The 21,965-nt window shown below is 44.1% G+C and overlaps 3 protein-coding genes across 5 annotated transcripts in view; 2 read left to right on the top strand and 1 right to left on the bottom strand.

Annotated features, from left to right (window-relative positions):
• Positions 1-133: 133 nt before the first annotated feature.
• Positions 134-4,031, top strand: LOC118770741 (protein mono-ADP-ribosyltransferase PARP12-like). The gene is made up of 9 exons (XM_036518505.1): positions 134-456; positions 1,080-1,215; positions 1,378-1,636; positions 1,839-1,937; positions 2,096-2,228; positions 2,404-2,572; positions 3,000-3,120; positions 3,292-3,388; positions 3,971-4,031. Exons 1-9 carry the CDS (start codon positions 134-136, stop codon positions 4,029-4,031), a joined length of 1,398 nt encoding a protein of 465 aa, XP_036374398.1.
• A 2,257-nt stretch (positions 4,032-6,288) lies between these two features.
• LOC118770069 (protein mono-ADP-ribosyltransferase PARP12-like) lies at positions 6,289-11,624 on the top strand. Its single transcript, XM_036517475.1, has 8 exons — positions 6,289-6,620; positions 6,927-7,062; positions 8,443-8,701; positions 9,129-9,218; positions 9,798-9,924; positions 10,335-10,503; positions 10,963-11,067; positions 11,490-11,624. Exons 1-8 carry the CDS (start codon positions 6,289-6,291, stop codon positions 11,622-11,624), a joined length of 1,353 nt encoding a protein of 450 aa, XP_036373368.1.
• A 2,368-nt stretch (positions 11,625-13,992) lies between these two features.
• Positions 13,993-21,965, bottom strand: part of tbxas1 (thromboxane A synthase 1 (platelet)) — a 65,950-nt gene continuing 57,977 nt past the window's right edge. For all 3 annotated transcript variants that reach the window (XM_036518430.1, XM_036518429.1, XM_036518431.1), the window contains exons 11-14: positions 16,637-16,725; positions 16,020-16,157; positions 15,452-15,614; positions 13,993-15,214 (exon numbers count right to left, since the gene is read on the bottom strand). In XM_036518430.1, coding sequence (XP_036374323.1) covers positions 15,101-15,214; positions 15,452-15,614; positions 16,020-16,157; positions 16,637-16,725 — 504 coding nt within the window. In that variant the 3' untranslated portion in view covers positions 13,993-15,100. The remainder of the gene's footprint in view (positions 15,215-15,451; positions 15,615-16,019; positions 16,158-16,636; positions 16,726-21,965) is intronic.

Genomic DNA, 21,965 nt, shown 5'->3' with positions numbered 1-21,965 from the left:
ACGACGCCAGACGAAATCAAATCAAAATGCCATGCACTTATATCATTCTTTCAGTTTCCTTTCTCCTGAAATAAGCAGCTAAAAAGCCGAGCGAGACGAGGAAACGCACTAGTCGGAGCCTTTGCTGATAAAGATGGACGTGTCTCCTCTTCTCTTGGACAGTATTACTAAGATTCTGTGTAAAAATCAGGGGTGTTTACAGTACGGCCACTTGTGCCGGATAATACGCCAAACGTTTACCATTGATGATGAGCTACTTCTCCGCGTCCTCGGCGACAGCACCAGATTTGCCATTATTGAAGGAAAAGAAGAAGTCGCGGTTCGTGCGCTAAGCCAGAACAGTACAGTTGTTGCGAAGACTTCGCTTCGAGTCTGCCAGAGCTTCCCAGAGAACTGCGACGGCTGCGAAGCCCTGCACCTGTGCAGATACTTTGTGTGCGGTAACTGCAGATACAGGTAGGTGGACGAAATCTACGGTGTATTTCTGTGTTTGAAAATGTCTGCCTCTTGTTAATTTTGTGACGGTTATCTGAAATGTACGGGGTATGACAGTAGCCAAGTTTATGACAGTATGTTGAATCATGTGCTTTAATTCGTCTTATCTCTTTTTGTGTCCGTCTCTTTAAGAAGCATAATGATTTGACTTTGCCTCTCTGATCACTGTATTTTTTTATACGAGGGTGCCCATATTTTTCTTTGTGTTGTCAGCTGGTCAGATTTACCCAGGCGTGTTCAGTTTACGTTTCCATTTCTTTTGTTTTCACAAACGATGTGTTGCTGGGGAGCTGTTTTTTCATCCATATCTCTGTCTTTGTGACTGGTTGTCATGAAGTTGACAGTTGTCACACGACTTGGCCAACAGTTATGATAATCACAGCTATTTCCAGTTTTATATATGGAGACTGAGATGTTTACTATCCAGCATGTCCTTGGGAACACCTTTGAATGCACTTGAACAGACTTCAATGATCACACCTTGTCAGAGGAAAGGTGTCAGTTAACAAGTGAATAAATAATGTTAAAATAACAGGGATGGTGAAAAAACAGGATAATAATACTGTATTAAACTGTCAATACAGGGATAAATGCAAATATTGCCATGACTTGGACTCTACCTACAACATAGCAGCTCTGAAGAGAACGGGTCTGCAGAACATGGAGGAGAAAGAGCTGTTCCAGCTGCTCCTGCGGAATGACTCGTACCTGCTGCCAGAGGTGAAGCGCTTCATTTAAAAACTCACATAATACTTTGACTTAAGCTCATGAGACCCCCAGTTTTTTTTTTTAATTCACTTGCAGAGCTTTTTTTTAAGGGTCTGCTAGAGTTACACAAATCGTAGAAGTCTCATCTTTTTTCTCTTTGTGTCTCGGTTTCAGATCTGCACACATTACAACAAGGGTGACGGAGAGCACGGTGCCTGTGTGTTCAGAGCAGACTGCAACAGCCTGCACATCTGTAAGCACTTCGTACAGGACGACTGCATGTTCGGGTCTGCGTGCAGGCGGGCCCACATGTTCAACCACCAGGCCAAGAGGATCCTGAAAGGCAGAGGTCTCAGTCAGGACAACATGCAGGTCCTGCGCAAGATCTACAAGAACAAGTTCATGATCACTGGCTGCACAGACAGACCCGATGGTAAGAAATAAATCTGTCCCGCTTAAATCTGATTACCACCTGCATTACCGAATACCCAATAAGCCTGATGGTCTTAAATTGGATATCTGATTCACTCTGTGAAATTCATTTGTTTTTTGGTAGCTTGACAGGCTTTTGATAGTTTGCTGACGGTTCACCCATAATCTCCACATGGTGACTGTCTGTATTTGGCCTCTTCCAGACCCGTCAGTAGAGAAAGAGCCCCACCACCGTCGGTCGAAAGAGGCAAGCAGAAACGAGATCTGCATGTTCTTCATCCGCAACAATTGCCATTTCAAAGGTATCGTCAGCTGTAAAAAACCCACATCCGTCTCCACTACACCTCTGTGCATTAGGTTTTATGGACCCTGCTCTTTGGGAGTGGATATGACAGATTCTGTGGCCCAGGGCATACCCACCATGTCTGCCTCATGTGTGCCCGTTCTGCCTCTCCTCCAGAGAAGTGCTTCTGTGTCCACTTCCACCTGCCCTACAAATGGCAGGCTTTGGACAGTGATGGAACCACCTGGAGGGACCTTCCCAATAATGAGGATATTGAAGAGGCCTTCTGTGACCCAAAGAACAATATGAGGTGTTTTATCGAATAGTGCACAAGAGTGCATAAGGGGTTATCAGTGCAGCTAAAGGAATTTCCAGATATTAACTGATATTTTTTTAATAACTAATTCATTGCAAAATTTGAACGTACAGGATGTTATTATTCATATGTTTACATTATTGGTATTCCATGCTGTCTCACGTTATAGTGAAGGGCCCTGTCCAGTGAATTTTCGGACCATGACCTGTGGGTCTGCTGAGGTGCGACGGCTCTCCACCGTCTCCTCTGTCACCAAACCCTCCAACTTCATCCTCACCACTGAGTGGCTGTGGTACCGCAGGGGTGACCTGGGAATGTGGTCCGAGTACAATGTTAAGGTCAGTTAAGACACAATTGAAATGAGGAAGGTAAAAATGTCCTCGTTTTAAATTAGAACTTACACCAGGAATACAGGGCTAACAAATATAGGATTGGACACTCATGTCCCACCACATACAACTCTGCTATTTACATCTGAGCACTGGGGGGGGGGGGCATTGTTGAAAATGAAATTAACAGAGGTGGACAGAAATGATGAACTAAATTTGAATGAAGTCCAGTGTGACATCCAGCCTTTAATAAATTGCTTCTAGCCAGGAGCTAAGGAGGTCTACAGTATTCAATTAGGGTTTTAGGAATAATACCAGTCACTTTTAGCCCTTATTATAACTATATAGTCCTGAAATACACCAGTGTAAACTGTTGGGGCTTTAAAATAGTTAGCAATGAGGAGAATGGATTTAACTGTTACCTTGTTCCTTTAAGGCTGATGGAAAAGCAGTGACCTCCATCACATCACAAACCCTGGAAAATGCCTATCAGGATGATCCTAAAAGGGAGATAAAGTTCAGCACTGATGGTCAGAAGTATGTTCTCAGCTTTAAAGGTATGGCTCTTGACCCTGTCAGTTTCTCTAACCACACTGTCGGTGTGTAGCTCTGGAAATGTTTTGCTTGTTTTTAGCATATGTACTTTTTTTAATAAAGGACATAAAAATCCTCAGAAACTGAGGATTGGGGTTATTCTTCACCTCCAATGTGTTGTGTCTCTGGTTCAGGCATGTATGAGTTGAATGCCAAGCACAACATGAAGAGACCCCTCCGGAGGAGACCGCGATTTCTCTCAGCCTTGGAGGTGAAGAAAGCGCTGGAGAGGTATTTATTCTTATTTTTTTCTGATTTTTTTCTCCTTTTTCTTCTTCTTCTTCTTCCGTCTGCCTCTTAATCTTCTTGTTTCTCCTGCCTTTTTTCGGTCTCCTTCCTCTTCCGTAGATAGAGGTACTGTGCATGTGTATCAGAGCTGAAATTAGTGGCTTGTGTGAGTCCTGCGTAAAGCCAGTAGGGTAGCAGGTAGCAGAGCGGTTTCAGCGGTAACGTCACTCCCTGAGACTTGATTAGCCAGGGTCGTTGCCGATAGAGTTAGGAGAAAATTGCCTTTAGCTCAGCTGGTAACGATGCTGGCTGATAGAGGTTAGCTGAGCAACAAGGACATTGGTTCAAAACTCGCTTGCTGACACTTGCTCTTCTCACACCCATTACATATGCAAAAAGACGTTTCCAGACTTTTCAGCAAATAGCGGTATCGTGTATGCAAGAAGAAATGTCCAGACTTATGGCTCTGTTGCAGTCTACCATGTAGAACTGTGTGAGTGTGATGATGTTTGGATGTTCAATGCCATGCATGTCTAGTACAATGGACCCCCTGTAACTGTTTCTGTTTCTTGTGTCCATTACCAGTGAGACTGCAGAGACCTCCACGGCTTCCACTGTGTGTGGTTCTCCGTGCCACAGGCGATAAGATCTAATTCCAGCGGCAGGACCAAGATAATGTTCACAGCATGGTCCTGGGTGGGAATTGCACCACAGGAAGCAGAAGAGCTTCACTTCCTCCTAATGTTGCCACATCAGGCACCCGTGACTGTTGTGTCTCATCTGAGAGCAATCCAAATACGATGCTTGTCTGACACCATAATCATCCGCAGTTCATTATCGAGCACAGTTAATATCTTTTTAAGGCCTAAAGGTAGTAATACACTGAAAGATTCTGTTAAGACTGTCCTGTGTGTGTAGCTCAAGAATGCATTACAACTACTTGATTGACACTAAAATTTAAAATGAATTACCATCTAAGATATCGTACATTATAAACACATGAAGACACTGTTTTGACACACATTTGATTAAAAACAAGAAAAAATAAACAAAGCAAAAACTGTCCAGTAACCTCATTGCATGTCAGTTTTATACCAATCAAAGCTTTGTCACATAAATGCTTTATGAAGGAGGGTACTCTCTATTGTTGAAATATTCATGGTGATATTCATTTTATCTTTGTACTTCTTTATACTTGATAAGTAAAATTAAATTGATATTACTATTTTTGCATTAAGTTTAAATAAAGTGGCTGTTACTGTTACAGTCACTGTAACTCTAAGGAACATAAATAATTTATATATAGAACACATACAAGATATATTTAAAAAAAATTGCACATTTTTCTGTTGATGATATTGCTGTATTTTGATGGATGGGATCTTGTTACAGTAAATAGTAATATATAATATATTTTTTCCCATGATTTTGAATAACTGATACAATATTGACTTGTAATGCTGAATTATGCAGCCTTTATTTAACTGGAATTTCACTCTTCGTTGCATGTCTCTGTGTCTTCATATCGAGTTGGATAAATCGTGTTTATGCTGCCTCTATGATAAAGATAAATGATCCTTTCATTCTGTTGTTGGTGCTCTGCTTCTCTGTGACACTCCACACCTTGTACATGAACCGATACTGGCATACCTTCCATGAGGTCATTCGGGTGTGAATAAGCTGTACATTTTGAAAGTAGTAACTCCTGCACACCCTACATACTGTACTTTTGATGCCTTTAACTTTCTGTTTCATTTCTGTGACAAGTACAGAAGAGCTAAAACCTGTGGAATGACTTTACTGAAAACCTGAAACATCTTTTGGGTGGAGCTGTGGGGGTACGGCGACTGCATAAACAGAACTAGTCAGGACTCTGCCCCCAATCCATCCCACCCCACCCCATCCCGCCCCCCTGCAGACATTCCTAGAAGTTCTGAAACTAATCTGAAGCTATTTTTAAAAATTACTCCAATTAGAAAACGATGCCTTGCCCCACTGTTTCACTTTCGTTTCCTCTGCTACTGCGTTACTGATACGAGTAGATAATTGTATTTGACTACATTAAGTGACAAGTGACACATCAGACAAATACACGACCCTTTCAGTGAAATGAAATTATATATTATATATTATATCTTTCGTGATAATAATACGAAAGAGCAGTGGATTAAATATATCCTATTTAATTTTTGCTAAAAAAACGAAATAACACAAACAATTTTTTTTACATTAAGCTAAATGAGGTTGTTTTAGTGAATTCAATTAGCCTTGTGTGTAAAATCTGTTTACGAATTATTTTAAACATAAACGAACAAAACAAGCTGTCTTTCGGATCATGGTAGCCTAAATTCACAGTGATACTGCTATTCTTCTAGACTGTGCTCTCCCATCATAGGTTGCAATGACAATGTTTAACTTACTTTATTAATGTGTTTGAGTTGCTACCAAAGAGCGCTGTATAATGTTTGTTAAGTAGGCTACTTAGGGAAAAAAACATGGTGAATTTTCCTGGTCAGTTCAGCTACCAATGACTTGCAGAAGCCTGGGGGCTTTAGGTGAAATAAATGCAGGTCTCTTGTTATCGCCGGGAAAAGTTAAGTAATTAAAGCAAATAAACGGCTCGGCGTTTATTGGAAGTTTTACGGTAAGTAAATCCACCACCGCGTACGAAGTTCTATCTTACATTATGTATCGGGCAGATAACAATAGTAATAGGCAGTATGGCCATACCTGCCACATGAATTAAAATATTCTAAAGTATTTTTAAATTCTTCATTTGAATTGCTACTTCTGCCTTCTGAATGTAACCATATGCGTGATGTAATCCCACCGCTTCCGCCGAGATACGAAGTGAAAGCGCACTCATAACTGCAGTCGCGCACACACGGCAGGACAGTGGCGAAATGTCACATTCCAGAGTGATTCACTATGCCACCAGCATCCTGTGCTCCAATAAAGGATCTATGGATTTTCTGCAGCTGCAGAGAAAGGTTTTCCAGCGTTTTGAGATTACCGAAGACGGTCTCTGGTACATTGTAAGAAGATGCTCACGGTTTGCCGTGGTGAAGAACACAAGCGACCGGGCATCCGAAGAGTGCAGTTCCACTTACACGATCGTTGCCAAAACGTCCCTTCGGATCTGCAAAAAATACACAAAATACGACTGCTCCGCCTGCCAAGACCTCCATCTCTGCAAATATTTCGTTTATGGAAACTGTAGATATGGGAAAGGAAGGTAAGACAAGAAAATAGATGAGAAACCTAGGTAGGTTACCTAGCCAAATAATGTTTGATGGTTTGATTCATTAATCTGGTAAATGATAACTGCTTCACTAAAAAGTTATTCACTATGCGACTGTTAGCAAAACAACTATTTCAAAAAATGATACCGAGGGTAATATGGAAGTGTAAAGTAGAGGCTGATCAACTGACGTTATTTTGATGGAAACGCTTGTGTGCGGTTTTGGGCGTTGGGGTGCAGGTTTAAGTCGTGGTCCCCTTTCTTGTTTGAAATGATTAACATTTTCACTGTCTTGCTTAGGAGGCAGTGCAAGTTCTCTCACGATGTCAGATCAGAGCACAACTACCCGCTCCTGAGGGAGTGTACCTTACACGAGCTCCAGGAAGAGGACCTTTTCCTGCTACTACTGCAGAGCGACCCGACGCTGCTCCCGGAGGTGAGCGCACACCTGAAACTGGTGACACATGACTAAAGAGGGAAGCTGTCGAGTGCCACACCATCAATCAGAGTAATTAGTCAACAGGTCAGGTAGCAGTTGTTTTTCTTTCACTGGTATTAGTATAGCATTTGTCTTTCCCATTTAAATAATTTAGCGTTTCACAAAGGTTTAATTGGTTCCATAACTGCACAAAAGCCATAAGCAAGTAATGGATCTGGCAACATGTTATTGTAGCCTTGCCCTTCACAATGTCCAAACTGACCCACTTAGTTCCACAAGCCATCTGAGTTGGCAGTTGTTTCAGTATGGTACACATTTTGTCTGAAACTCCCATCAGCCAACTGGTGACCTCTTTAAGAGTGGTTCATTACACAGTACCAATGAAAGACCTTTTGAAAGTTTGGAATTTTTTTTTTTTTTGAAAAAAATCATACATAGACAAAAATAAATAGTGAAGTTGAAGCCTAAGAAGCAAATTTCAAGCATTTAAGCATAAGTCTTTACATTAAAATGTCTTTGAATGCATTTTCCCATCACCTTAATCAGGTATGTCCAAACTTTTGACTGATACTTTACATTAGTAATCATTTTACAACTAATCATAACTCCTCTCCCTTCCCACCATCAATACTGTGCCAGTTTAATATACCTAATTTTACTTGAAATGCATTGAAGAAATAATAGCTTAACTGGAGACTTGACTTGACTTGAATGGGTTGACAAATAGTTTGAAAAAATGTGTCCTGAACATTGACAACAGAAGGCCACAGTACATATGTTACTTCAAACCTTTTCATATGTTAGTGTCACCTTGAATAACATTACTGCAATGTCTCTAATATAATATCACTACAGTAAGTGAATCATTAAAAAGAAAGAAAGAAAAACAAGCCAAAAAGAAATGAGTGAAGACAGAGGCGACTTTGGGTCTGCGGTCCGGATGAAGAGCACCCCCTGCTGGATCTTGTGCCTGCTGTTTATGGAAGGACCTCTGCTGTGCACTTGAGGAGAGAATTCGAATTTCATGCTTCAAGAGTGGTTTAAGTAAAAAAAAAAAAAAAAAGAACAAATATAAAACAAGAAGTTAAAAAAAACCAAAAGCAAAAAAAAAAGCAGTGTCCTGTTGGTGAAAGTGTTTGCTCCATGGGAGGTCCATGCAGGCAGAGGTAAAGGAGAACGCTTTAATGAAAGGTTTAAAACTGTTCTGGTTTCTCCCTGTGTATGCGTGACATTGCTGTACAGGTGGATATAAGCCTCACTGAGGCACCCTCCTTGTGTTTGTCAGTAAATATTGAGTCTCAGTACAGAATGTTGGTGGTTTGGTTGATGGTCTGATTTTGCAGCCCACATTTTTCATTCCCTTTTTTTGTGATGCAGGTCTGCTCGCATTACAACAAGGGGGCGGAGCCGTACGGGGTCTGCACCTTCAAAGCCAGCTGCACCAAGCTGCACTTGTGCCAGCACTTCATCCAGGATGACTGCATGTTCGGCCGCAGGTGCAAGAGGCTGCACGCGATCGACGAGTGCGGCCGCAGGATGCTGGAGGAACGGGGTCTGAGTGGGGACGTCGTCCGCGACCTGCCCGACATCTACCGGAACCTGCACCGGCTGGCCGCGCTACCTGACCCGAGCAGAGGTAGGGGAAAGTCCACAGGGAATGCAGCAGTTAGTGATCACAGCGTAATGCGGTAATCAGGAAACTGCACGTCAGAGTCATGTTATATACGTCACACAACGACATAAAACAATAAAGACACAGAGTCCGAGCCATGCTGGGGCTCAGCTTGTAATCAGCCCCGCTCATTTCATTCAGTGTATCAACACATGCACATCTTAAGGTACAACATAGGAATCACACACATGCAGGAGGGTAATAACAAAATAGTTCTTTTAACTACAGTAAAACACACTAACAGTCTTCGCTGAGACTGCACATTCAGCTGTGAATGGTTTATCTGAAAAGTGTAAGCCAGGATGAGGGCACTGGGCAAGTTAGAGGCTGTCATACCAGCTGTGCAACGTGTAATTTTTTTTCAAGTGTGTGCTTTGTACTCCTGTTTCAGAGGGAATTGCGGAGCTGGCTGCAAGGCCTCAAAGTGAAGAAAGGACTGAAATATGTCTGCATTTCATACGCGGGAACTGCAGGTTTCAAGGTTGGTCCTGTTGGTACCGTATTCCTCACAATGACTGTCATGTTTATTTTGCAGTCTAAGGGCATCGGCGAACGGGATTTTGTTTGGCTGCATAGGCTTGCTTTTAAAGCTTCCCCCACACACTCATTTCACCTCAGACTGTTTGAGTGGCCACTGCTGGCTGCCTTCTGTTTGTGCAGTTGCTTGTGACGGTCTGTCAAGGTCTGTACAGAAATTAAATATATTGCAATATATTTTTGGGTTGAGCAGCTGAGCATTAAGAAATATGCTGCTCAACCCAAGAATATATATTGCAGATATTGAGACAAATGAGAAATATATTGCAATACACCAAAAATAACAATCATTTTACATATTTTAAATACATTGATTAAGGAGAAAAATCTCTAAAATATATTCAGTACATTATTGTTTTCTATAGGGGGCCAGAGAGATGAGTAGAATCGTATGTATTCTCATGCTCCACTGAGAGTCTGCCTTGTGCTGATTATTTGTGGGGCAAATATAAAAGTGTAAAAAAACATTCAGTAGTGAAAAGAGAGGACCGAGGTTAACGGGTGCTAATTCTCATCCTTGCAGACCAGTGCATCCGTGTCCACTTCAACCTGCCCTACAAGTGGGAGGTGTTTGATGGGGAGTGCTGGAGAGATTTGAGGCACATGGAGGATATTGAGAGGGCCTACTGTGACCCTCGAAACACACACAGGTCTGCACCGTGGCCCAGATCACCCATTGTCTACATGTCCTTAAAGTCATGAGTTTCATGACTTTTTAAGTACATTTGTAGTAATCTCTTGAAGTTATGCAGTCGTGGCCTCACACATTGTTTAGTTATGGTATAGTTTATGTTATTTCATTTTTGTACTTCGGTCTCTATCACAGAATGTAAGCTTGGTAGATCTGAAACATGACATGGGGTGGTGTATATGAAAAGAACAGTTATAATTAATTGAATAATAAAAGTAATTCTAAATTGTAACTGGTAGGATAGGAAATCAGTGTAAGCTCTGAGAGCGCATTATGATCTTAATGGTGGGTGAGAATTCCTGTTGACCTCATAGCTGCCCGGCCCTGTGTCAGAGGGGTTTGTGTTTGATTGTGGCTTTCCCCCTTCAGCCCCGGGTACAGGCCCGTGGACTTCCTGACCATGACCCGGGACTCCGCCCCCGTCCGCCGCCTCTCCACGGCCTCCTCTGTCACCAAGCCCCCCCGCTACATCCTCACCACTGAGTGGCTCTGGTACTACAAGGGCGACCAAGAGAGCTGGTTTGAGTATGGCAGGCCGGTGAGTTTGGCAGCTGCTATACCGTTATTTCTGTCATGACTTTGCCTCAGTGAAAGTTTATTTAACACATCAGACTGCCCGCCTGTTGGGTTTTGAAACAGGAAGCCTGGCGTTAAGGATAACCTAGCAACAATCTTCTCAACCGAACGATCTACGCTCTTAGATGCTGCTCCGTCTTCTATTTAGCTGATAACCTTGCCTGTCACATTTTAGGTCTGCTTTACATTAATGTCATTTAGCAGATGCTCCTATCCAGAGCGACTTACATGGGTTACAATTTTTACATTATCCATTTATGCAGCTGAATATTTACTGAGGCAATTCTGGGTTAAGTACATTGCCCACGGGCAGAGCAGCAGTGCCCCAACAGGGAATTGAACCAGCAACCTTTTGGTTATGGTCCCTGTTCTTTACCACTGCGCTGCACTCAGGCCCGCCTTTTATGTGTCTGCTTCCCAGGATGATAAGCAGCGTGCGACGTCCTTCTCTTCGAGAGAGCTGGAGGCAGCTTTCACGGCAAACAGCAATGCAGAGGTCAGCATTACGAAGGGCCACCGGCAGTGGGTTTCCAAGGTAACCGTCCCCTGTCTTAATTCACATTGATTGGCATGTATAAGGATATCTGGCATAAGGGCAGCTCACATGCATTGAGCAGTGTGTACATCACCATTACATTACATTATAGTACATTACACTCGTTTAGCAGATGCTCTTAGCCTGAGCGATTTCCGGCACAAGAGAACAGAAGTGTACCTGTCCAAGTCAAATGAACAACGGTGTCGGTCCAGACTAACAACACTCCCAGACCAGTGAGCGTGAGCACAACATCATTCAAGCACTACAAGTTAACTTCTGCTAACCTGAAACTAGACAGCTTAGAAAAAGGGAAATCGAGAACATACGCTACCATATATCACACAGTCACCAGATCACAGTATCGCATTGTAATACTACGAGTATCACCAGACACCCTTCTGCAAAGACAGGAGTGTAATCTTTCTGTTTTCTCCATTGATGTAGACATGTATCAGCGCAACCCGAAACACAACACAAAGAGGAAAGTGAGGAGACGGCCCCGATTCGTGTCCATATCAGAGGTGGAGGATAAGATCGCACAGTAAAAGCACACTGTTTTAAAGCAGGGAGGGGAAAGCTCCATCTACTGAGGTTAGGACTCTTAACTTCTACATTTAATTTACATTTATTCATTTGGCAGATTCTTTTATTCAAAGCTACTTACAAGTGAGGCAGAGTACAACACAAGCAAAAACCATACAACAATATTAGAAGCGCTGGATGACCAGGTTTCAGTGGCTTGTACTAGCTGCCTTTTAATCAATGAATGATTCATACCAGCAGGTCCTAGCAACTGCTTCAGAGACTGGAGTGAAACCCCCAAAACGCCAGACACACTGATGTCAAATTACCTATCAGACATTACTTTAACAAGATCATATGTACCAATGTTCGTAGCACAGATATTCTTCCATACACTGATCATGTGTAAGAATACAAATTTGTGAATTGTTTTGTTAAAAACGGCTTACTATGAAAGTGGAGCGAGGGTGTAATCTTCCTTGCATAATATCAGCCATTTCTACTAAAGCTGCTTTTAGAAGATAATGTGTGCTTCACGCATATTACCCACTTTTTACAGCTTCACACTGCTTGCCTGCTCTTTTTTTTACTTTCAATTCAACCAACATGTCTGTGTGGATTTGAAGTCTCAGTCAAACATGAATGTGGCAAATACAAGTAATCGAATTGAATCAGTCAGTCAAAAGAGCTTAAAATCTGTGCGAATGAACTGACACAGTAGCATATGACAAAAATACTGAAATGCATTTGGGTTAGATTTGAGTGATTACTGGCAGTTAGAAGAAGTGTTGTAACTTCATTCTTTATAGGGTGTTGCCAATTCCAGAACTTAAAATTTCTCATGTTCATATTTTCCTTATCTGTATTTGTTATTTGATTATGAACTTGTAATCTAAAGATCACACCAAAGGAAACGTGTACACTGAAGGGTCATTCTCACTCAGGGACCACAGACTGAAAAATTCAAATTTCAGAGTCATTAAAACCATGAACACTGAGGCTTGTATACTCAAAACGTTCCTAAACTTTGCAGAACAAAAACACGAATATATACTGTATCTGTACTTGTTATTTCAAAGTATATTGTAAAAAATGCATTTAACACATAGTATTCTTATGATTGTATTTTTTTACGTGACTGCTCTTGGTGGCGGGGTTGCATCAAGAGCGGTATGAAACACGAGAAGCAATAGTCACGCCGAACTTCCTGTTTAGCGGGCAGCTAGAGCAGCCCTGCAACCCTGAGCTGACGTAAGCTCCACTGGGAATACCGGAAGGTGCTGATTCTGAATCGGCAGGAGGTGGCTGCCGAACAGTACTGTCTGCACATCTCGCATGTCGGCACACCCTCCCTGTGTAGCTGTCACCTTCCGGCCGTCTGATGAACTGGTATTTCGACAGAGTGACGGAACCTACAGTCACACTCCAGTGTGATGTATCACTGGGGTCTGACTGAAGAATGACCGATCACTCCGGGGTGGCAGAGGGGTCGGCGTAATCAGGGGGGCCTCTCTCTCCTAATGGGAATATATAGTGCCTTTTCCAAGACCTCGGCTGTGGAGTTTTCCATCACAGGCACGCTGCAAGGATCAAGCGTGTTACAATAAACATCTTTTGAATTTCCTAAAAAAGAAAAAGCACAGGACTCGGGACTCTGTTGGGGCTTTGTAATGGACTCCTGGATACCAGCAATAAAATGGTCATTAACTTCTTGTCTGCGTCTTATTGCAAAACAAATCGTGTCCCAAAAAAAAAAAAAAACACTCTGGAGAAGCTGGGTTGTGCTTCTAAGCTGCAGGGAGCCGTGGAAATTACATCCATCTGTTTGAGATCGAGATCGAGCAGAGAGTGTGCGTAAGCAAACACATTCAGCTCGGGCTCCTGTAAATGTGCTTTCAGATTCCTTTTCATTCAGGGATCAGAGAATGAGTTAACAGCATTGGATTATCACCAGTTTGTTAGCCCATTTCTCACTTCTCTGATATCAACAGTTACCGGGGAATAAGACAAAATAAACTGTTCTGTATAGAATCATTTATTAAAATCAAAAGGATTGAAAACATTTTTCTTTTCAAGTAGTCCTCATAACTGCAAATCAATATTGACAACACTGTTTATTGTTCATTACTGAAGTAGTCTTTGATTTATAATATTCTCATTACAATCCATTTACAGCTTGCTAAATTGGGACGGCAGCCATTTTACAATGTGCTTTAAGAATGCCTGACGTTTTCCTCTGTAAATCTCTACACTCTGTGTGAACTGTCAGAAAAGTACCACATATGATTGCAATGCAGTGCTAAATAGCTGACCCACAAGACAGCACTGGCCCGTGTTTTAAAAATTCAGGTTAAACAAAAGAAGAATCCGTCACAGTCCTCCGAGTATGCAACAGTCATTTTATTTTAAGCTGATCCCAGTTCTCTTCCACCATACATATCAATTTTAGATTTTTCTGGATAAGTGCCAATAATGTAATGTGATATAAAAAGACAAAACCGCTCCTTACCACTACGCCACACTGCTACCCCTGCATCTTTCACTATATCACTGTAACAGTTTCCTATTATGCGCTGATTTCACACAAATGTGGATGATTAGGAATAAGTATTCAGTGTGAATAAATGAATCATTTAAGCATTTCAGGAAAGCACTACTGAAACATGGATGCCCTGTATCGCAGACTGTGACACTACCTTTGAGTGACAGCGGTCATCAGTCATCAATGTTCTGTCCCGAGAGGGGAGTCTGTGGCTGTCATCTTGGGGTCCCCACCACCTCATCTCCTCTGTGCTCTGCAGGGTCACCCCACAAAGCCGAGTGCCAGCACCGCCAATGTCTGCGAGGTCCCGACCTCTGTCCACCCGGCTGCCTGATTAAAAAGATGAGCTGCCCTTTGCAGTGCCCTCTCTTACACACCTCGTAGTGCTAATTGGAGTTTATCGTCCCTTTAGCATAGCGAACCACTTTGATTCGGCGCCTCTTCTCAGGCTGCCTGTGTGCCCCTTCATCCTGCACAGCAGGAAACAGGGACCTGAAATGGGCACGGACGGCCTCCACATTATCCTACACTTTACATAACAACACGTCAATCAAAGTCATATTTACATCACTGGATTATAAACTCATCGTCTTCTCTATCCTGGCCACTGTTGGATGGATATTCCCCCTCATAGTCCACCCTAAGCCCACAAGCAGCCTCTAGACTTGAGCTGATACAATCAACTGATGGATTTTTTTTTTTTCAGGCAATTCTGTTCATTTTACATTGTTTTCCTGGAGTCTCTCAACTGCCATTTTCCAGGGTCAGGGAATATTTTTACTGTTTTTTTTCCCCCCAGCCGGTCCTGGGTTTTTCAGGTTTTTCATATCCGTCTGGAAAATGCACGCCGTTAAGTACAATTTACGTGAAAACACACATCACATGTGATTGATTGATTGATTGATTTAAATGCCCAGTTAGTAGATATATTAGAGAAGATATATTAGGCACAGCAGGTCACAACTCCTCCGCTGGGGGTGGAACCAGTCCGCCAGTTTCCCTCTGGACAATTTTCACAAAAATGCCGTTCTTAGGCGCCAGAGTTGAGAAGGACCTGAGCTCCAGTGGAATCTGAAAATAAAAAACGCAGAGCGGCGTTAGAGAAACAGCCGAGCGTCAGCGAGTGTCTGGACTGTTCTGTGCATAGAGAGCTACAAACATACCATCCTTCTAGCCTTTGTGTGCTGGTGCACTGACTGTGATCCATTTCAGGGTGTTTTTTTTTTTAAAGCAAAGTGACCTTTGAACTGTGTGTTCTTTGGGTTGTGACAGAATATTGCAGAAGGATCCCTCCCCACACACACGCACCTTCGTTTCTGAGCAGGTCACAATGGAGAACTTGCGGAAGACGTGCACCAGCGCCATCTTAATCTCCAGCAGGGCCAGCCTCATCCCCACGCAGCTCCGAGGACCAGCGCCGAAGGGCAGGTACGCAAAGGGATGACGTTTGGCCTTGGCCTCCGCGGTGAATCTGAGAGAAAGAGACATCACTCCAGTCACTCACTGAAACGGCAGCGGAAGCTGAAAACTTCAGTCTGTAATGATGACATGGGCACCAATGTGGTAAAGCGGTAAGGAGCAGGAGTCATAACCGGCTGCTTGTTCGATTCCCCCCCCCCCCCCCCCCCCCGCAGCACTGCTTGGACAAACCCACATTTGCCTCCATTAATATCCGGGGCTGTATTAATGAATAACATGTAAGAACTGTAACCTATGTAAGTCGCTCTGCTAAATGAAAATAATGTAATGTACATGTGACAGTCAAGATATACAGGGCGTTTCTCTTCTCATTTTGATACTGAGTTACATATATGAGAATGAATTGATACAGCTGAGTGCCACGCCTTTTTTGCGGGTCTATCTCCACAGATCCCACCTCTCAGGGATAAACTTCTCTGGTTCACTCCAGTGCTCAGGATCATAGTGTAGGAACCCTGCCGGGATCTCCAGCGTAGCACCTTTGGGTAAGACCTGGCCGTTCACCACGCAGTCCTGCTCCACCTCCCGAGCAAACCTGCGGAAAAGAAGGAAACGCTTTCAGAATGTGGAACACAGGCTGACTTATCACTTGCATGTGAAAAAATCAAGTTTAAAAGATAGAGCAAATAACAATTCTGTTGAAATAAAACTGCAAATGATCAGTCACAGGATGCCAGAACTCGAAGCCAAGACACACAAGGAGAGGCCCCTGTTTTCAGTTACATTTATACAGCTGGATATTTACTGAGTCAAATGTGGGTTATGTACCTTGCCCAAGGGTACAACGGCAGCGCCCCAGCGGGGAACTCAACTGGCAACTTTTCTGTCTCCTTGCCACTATGCCACTATGTTAAAATCTGAATTAACTGTGAAGTATCTGCAATGACGTTCAGGCTTCTAAATCCCTACCAACACGTATGATCAACACTAGACTGTGGCTCAGGGATGCATTGGTTTGTTTTTTAAGCATTAATTGATGGGAGAGGACACTGTTCATGAAAGATCATACTGCACCTGAATCCAGGAGGGTAAAGCCGTAAGGCCTCTGATATCACCATGTCCAAGTACTTCAGCTCTTGTACATTGTGGTAATCTGGGGCCTCCTGGAACACATAGGAAAAGAACACATCAAAACCAACCACCAACCTGAAATCTTAGCAGAAACCTTCCAAAAATTAAGTCTCCAGAGTGTGGCGGTAGCCATCAAGTACGAACTTTTAATCTTTGATTCTGCAGTGGCACTTGATGTCAAGGCTAGTGAGAGAGACGGGTTCAGCCATCTTGGTTTCTGTTACGGCCATTGGAACCTTGTGTCAACTTAAGTATGATGTCACAAATGGCATCATAGATCTCCACATCATAATAGAACTCCACACCCAAACTAGTGTGCCCCATTGTCTTTAGCAGACAGGTGTAAGCTTGGTCATAAACAGGAATTCTTATGAGTAAAAAAAAAAAAATACAATGCACCTCCGATCAAGCAGTTCCATGTACTGAAATTCTGAGACAGATGAGAGAGAGCGTCTGCACATGAACACAACATTCAACCCGCACTGCAGTCATCCAGGATGAAATGGAATATGAAATTGAATAAAACAGTAATAATAATAATTTAGAATAATTATAAACCTGAAAATAAATTTTTATAAGTCCTGTAATGTCCTGTCCATATACTTCCTGTGGGACAGCAATAACAATAACAAAAACCTCCCGCAGTACCTTGCAGCCTAATTATGCAAATGCATCGCTGTCACATAAGAATGATTTGCTCCTGTCTCTCTCTCTCTCTGAGGAAAAGTGGCTGTGAAAGTGAGTGCCTTAGCTCAAGGAGTAACCGCCTCATTTCAGTCTCGCGTTTCAGCCTCGAACGTGTCATCGTGCTGACACAGCCATAATGCGGTTTAAAAGTACGCCTCTAGAGGGCAGCAAAACCCTGCCATTTCATCATTCAATTTATTTTTCAATTCTACAAGCGTTCCTGAGAGGGGGAAAATAAACATCAGGGAAAACGCTAATGAATAAAGGGAAGCTTTGTCCATGCTGCTGTTCTTTGATTAAGGAGTTGTGGATTTCACCATTCACTGTAAATGCGTAATAAACTGAGATCAAAGATATTTCAAGAACATGCTACACATGTTCAAACAGAAATACAATTAATATGCAAGAAAATTAATACAAATCAGATTAAAAACAGGCCAAGGAACATCAGCTGCAACACTACGGGAGTGAAAACCATGGGTTGTTTGAAGAGTAAATTAATTCTTAGTCTTGTGGAAACACTGGGAAATGCGCGAGAGTATTAATTCTAAACGGGAGTGTTTTCCAAATGATACAACCTCCTGGAAGCGCGCGGAATCGTTAAGTAGGCTTATCTGAAGGACAAATCCGGCAAACCGAAATGATACAATTTGAATTTCAAATTGCGTTTTCAATTTCGCGTTCATCAGAAGGTGTTTGTTTGCAGTCAGGACAGACCCCTTCAGAGCAACTTCTATCTGCGGTGGGTTTTAAATGAAAGATCTGCATCTCAGTTTTCCATCGCGCTGCAGTCGCTCCTGTCACCGTTCACCGCTCAGCCAGACAGAGGCACAGGGTCCGGGAGCCTGGCAGTCACGGTGGAGGGGGGTTACACGCGAGAACCGATCTATCAGAAGCCCAAAGCGTCCTAAATGGCACTTGCGCGGTAAATGGCGGTGTGGGGTCGCAACCCGCCGTGTGTCCCGACTCCCCCACCTGGCCTTAATTCACCCGCGCCGCTGACGGCGGCAGCGATGACGAACGCCCCTCTGTCCCGAGACCGCGGTGCGAGCCGTCACCCCCGACGTCCCCGCTGTCTGGCTGCGGCTGTCACTTCTCATCCGGCCGCCCGGAGATCGCGGGCAGAGTGACACGGCCCTAATGAGAGCCGGGAGCCGAGAGGCGCACCGAGCTGTGCAGATAACGGTGGAGCCGGGGGTATGAAGCTGTGCGAGATGCGCTTTTCAACTAGGCCCCGGGCGCTCCTCAGAGTCCGCCGCCGCCTGACCGCTGGGCACTTATGAGCCGCATCCGCCGAGGAACGGATTTTCTGCATGTCTGCAGCGCTGCGCCAAACGACGGCTCGTCTAACTGCTAGGGCTGAGAGTGACGCGGCTACGGAGTTGGCATTTGATTCGATATGTTCTTCTAATTATGCAGTGAACACGACAGCCGCTTACCCACATCCTGCTCAGCATTAACAAGACGGACTGCCACTGTTACAAACCCAGTCCCCTGTAACATCCACTCTGTGTAACAGCACTCTGGGTAGATACTACTGACCCAGGGCTCTGTAACACTGTAACATCCACTCTGCGTAACAGCACTCTGGGTAGATACTACTGACCCAGGGCTCTGTAACACTGTAACATCCACCCTGTGTAACAGCACTCTGAGTAGATACTACTGACCCAGGGCTCTGTAACACTGTAACATCCACCCTGTGTAACAGCACTCTGGGTAGATACTCCTGACCCAGCACTCTGTAACACTGTAACATCCACCCTGTGTAACAGCGGTCTGGGTAGAGAGTGCAGCCTCTCTGAGCCTTTGGGCCTCAGCATGTAGGAGGCTGTATTTACTCTGCAGATACCTGCTAGTAAACATGTGGGTAATTACGGGGTGTGACGCAGCAAACGGGCCGTGGTGAGCACAGACAGCTGTCTCTGTTTGGTGAGCAAACACGGCGACGCATCATATCAACATCCCTGCATTTCTGATGAATCAAGTGAATACGCTGTGGAGAGACGCTGCAGCCTCCACAGCTCATATCCTCTTTCCAGCTGAGGCGGCAGTGTAGCATAGTGGTAAGGAGTGGGGCTTTTAACCAAAAGGTTGCTGGTTCGATTCCCTACTGGACTGGCCTCAGTACTGCCAGGACCCAGGACTACCTCAGTAAATATCCAGCTGTATAAATGGATAACATTGGAAAAACCTGTAATTTGTGTAAGTTGCTCTGGATAAGAGCATCTGCTAAATGCCAACAATGTAATGTAATGTAAGTTACAAAGAAACACTAAAACTGGCATGACCCCCCCCCCCCCCCCCAAGTTTGTATTAGACAGACAGACAGAAAAGACAAAAAAAAACTGTCAATGAAACCCTATTGGTTCCTGAAGGAAAGAGAGCGTGGTGCTCAGTCTTTTGCTGGGTGAACAGAGAGTGAGGGTGATCCCACTGCTCTGGCTGCGCACCGCACAGGCAACAGAGACGACAGCTGGCTACGACATCCAGAGCCACGGGATGTGTTCGGCTCCCAAGCAGAAAGCGCAGAATATTTCCGGTCTAATTAGCATGCAAGGCCCTGTGTGGAGCTGTAACCTCCTGCCCAGCATGAAGCAAGACCGGAGCACCACAAGCACGTCCTTCACCTCTGACCTCAACACCTGAACTCAAGGATATTCTACTGTGCCTTCTGTCTGACCACACCACTGGCCACTAATGCAACCACACTAAGACCACACCACCGGTCATTAATGTGACCGCACTAAGACCACACCATTGGTGACTAATGTAACCACACTAAGACCACACCACTAGACATTAATTTGACCACAATGATACCACACTACTAGACACTAATGTGGCCATACTAAGACCACACCACTGGTCACTCCTCTGAGCACCCTAATTACATACCACTGGTCACTTCTGTGACAATACGCCAGTCCCACCACCCCTTGCTGAAGCACAAAAACAGCGCATAATAGGGCAAAATTTCAGCAGCTGGCAATAATGGGTTTTAATTTAGAATGCTGCCTTTTTTTATTCTGAGTGAAACAACCGCCAGCGTTTATTTCCAAACCGCAGCAAACAGATCAGCTCCGTGGCCTCGGTTCTGGAGGGTGTAGGCCCTGTTGGGCCTTGGCGCATTGCTCCGCATAAACGCTCCACATAAACACTGGAAAATGACAAAGGCAAGAACCCCCCCCCCCCCCCCCCCACCACCACCACCTTCCAAAAGAATTAATTAACAAACCTGGCACTGGCACACAGAAATGCGAAACTTCATATTCATAATGCCAAGGCTTCCTTCGTTTAGCAAATGTTTGCTTCACCTCCCTGTGTAACCAGAGGGAAAGGGGGGCTGTGTGGGACCCCCGCATGGGAGGCCTTCAGACTCTCGTCCCCTGAGGTCGTCCCCCTCCCGGCTGATGGTCACATATCAGCTGAATACTTACAGGGATGGAGCCAATGATCCAGCCGCCCAGTAGGGCCAGAGCATCCCCCTGACCTGAAGCAGCTAAGATTCAGAGCTGCTACTGTATTGTTTCAAACGTGAAGGAGCCTTCCAGAATTTCCAGAAAAATTATTGTGGTATTAATTCCTGCCTGCACTCTGCAAATAAGACTGTTTTTTTCTCTCTTTTTCCACGTGTGAAACATAAGCTTGGCTTGGAGCTGAAGCCCCGTTATCTGCAGTCAGACTCCAAAGTGCCAGCTCTCCTATTTACATTTCAGCCCTCATTATGCAGCCTGCTGGGAACAGAAAAACAGCCAATTACTTTCTGTGCTCCTGCACCCCGCTTTCTGCTCCCCGTTTTCCCCGGGTTCGCTCCTTCGCCCCAGGCCGAGGCCCCCGGTCCGCGCCCCGCCTTCCCTCTCCCACTGCCATCTCTGGGTCATTTGCATTTTGCGCTCCTTCCATTTGAATATCCGCCCCAAAGTGCCATTCATACGCATGTCACACGTAGCGCGGGGCCAGATAGCATTGCTTCCTTATCTCCTCTATCCTGCAGGGTTTCCATAGAAACCCGCTATTTATGGTTATTGATAGTGATGGAGGCTTGTTCGTTCAAACAAGAGATGGCTTTGGGGGTATTGTTAACACACAAATGTAATGACTGTCAGTTTGTATTGTCTTCCTTTGGCTTGGAAGCAGAGGAAAAAAAACAGCCACCGTTGTTTAAAAAAAAAAAAAAAGAAGAAGGCAGCAGAAATGCAACGTCTCTCCCTCAGCTGTATGTCTCTCACAGACCTGCACAGACAGCCACTGTCCTCGTGACAGGAAGTAACTCTCTAAAATGACACTACTTCGCTGTGACCAAACAAAACATCCAGATGAAACAGGGAGTAAGTAGTCAGCCTGGAGGGACTTCCTTTGAGAACCTTGCTTCCCTGAGTTCAGACAGAAATTCCCAAACCGTCTTTAAAGGTGAGCGTGGAACCTAAGGAGCTGTGAGCAAGCTCAGGTGTGAGTGTGCATCACCTGCTTACCATGATTCCTTATTTATGGAATCCAGGTATATGACATGATTATAATAATATCACTTTGTATTTGATGACAGTCAGTGCTATCTGAAGCTACAACATAACTCTGTTTCACC

The sequence above is a fragment of the Megalops cyprinoides genome, chromosome 23 (genome assembly GCF_013368585.1).
Source record: "Megalops cyprinoides isolate fMegCyp1 chromosome 23, fMegCyp1.pri, whole genome shotgun sequence".
Lineage (NCBI taxonomy): Eukaryota > Metazoa > Chordata > Actinopteri > Elopiformes > Megalopidae > Megalops > Megalops cyprinoides.
Note: the sequence above shows the minus strand (reverse complement) of the source record. Positions and strands in the feature narration are given on the sequence as shown.

Excerpts from the sequence above, each read along its gene's own strand:
- LOC118770741 (XM_036518505.1), top strand. The coding sequence starts at position 134 with ATGGACGTGTCTCCTCTTCTCTTGGACAGTATTACTAAGATTCTGTGT. Across the intron at positions 457-1,079 it reads TGCGGTAACTGCAGATACAG|GGATAAATGCAAATATTGCC; the intron begins GTAGGTGGACGA and ends CTGTCAATACAG. Across the intron at positions 2,573-2,999 it reads GGTCCGAGTACAATGTTAAG|GCTGATGGAAAAGCAGTGAC; the intron begins GTCAGTTAAGAC and ends TGTTCCTTTAAG.
- LOC118770069 (XM_036517475.1), top strand. The coding sequence starts at position 6,289 with ATGTCACATTCCAGAGTGATTCACTATGCCACCAGCATCCTGTGCTCC. Across the intron at positions 6,621-6,926 it reads TGTAGATATGGGAAAGGAAG|GAGGCAGTGCAAGTTCTCTC; the intron begins GTAAGACAAGAA and ends TGTCTTGCTTAG. Across the intron at positions 8,702-9,128 it reads GCTACCTGACCCGAGCAGAG|AGGGAATTGCGGAGCTGGCT; the intron begins GTAGGGGAAAGT and ends CTCCTGTTTCAG.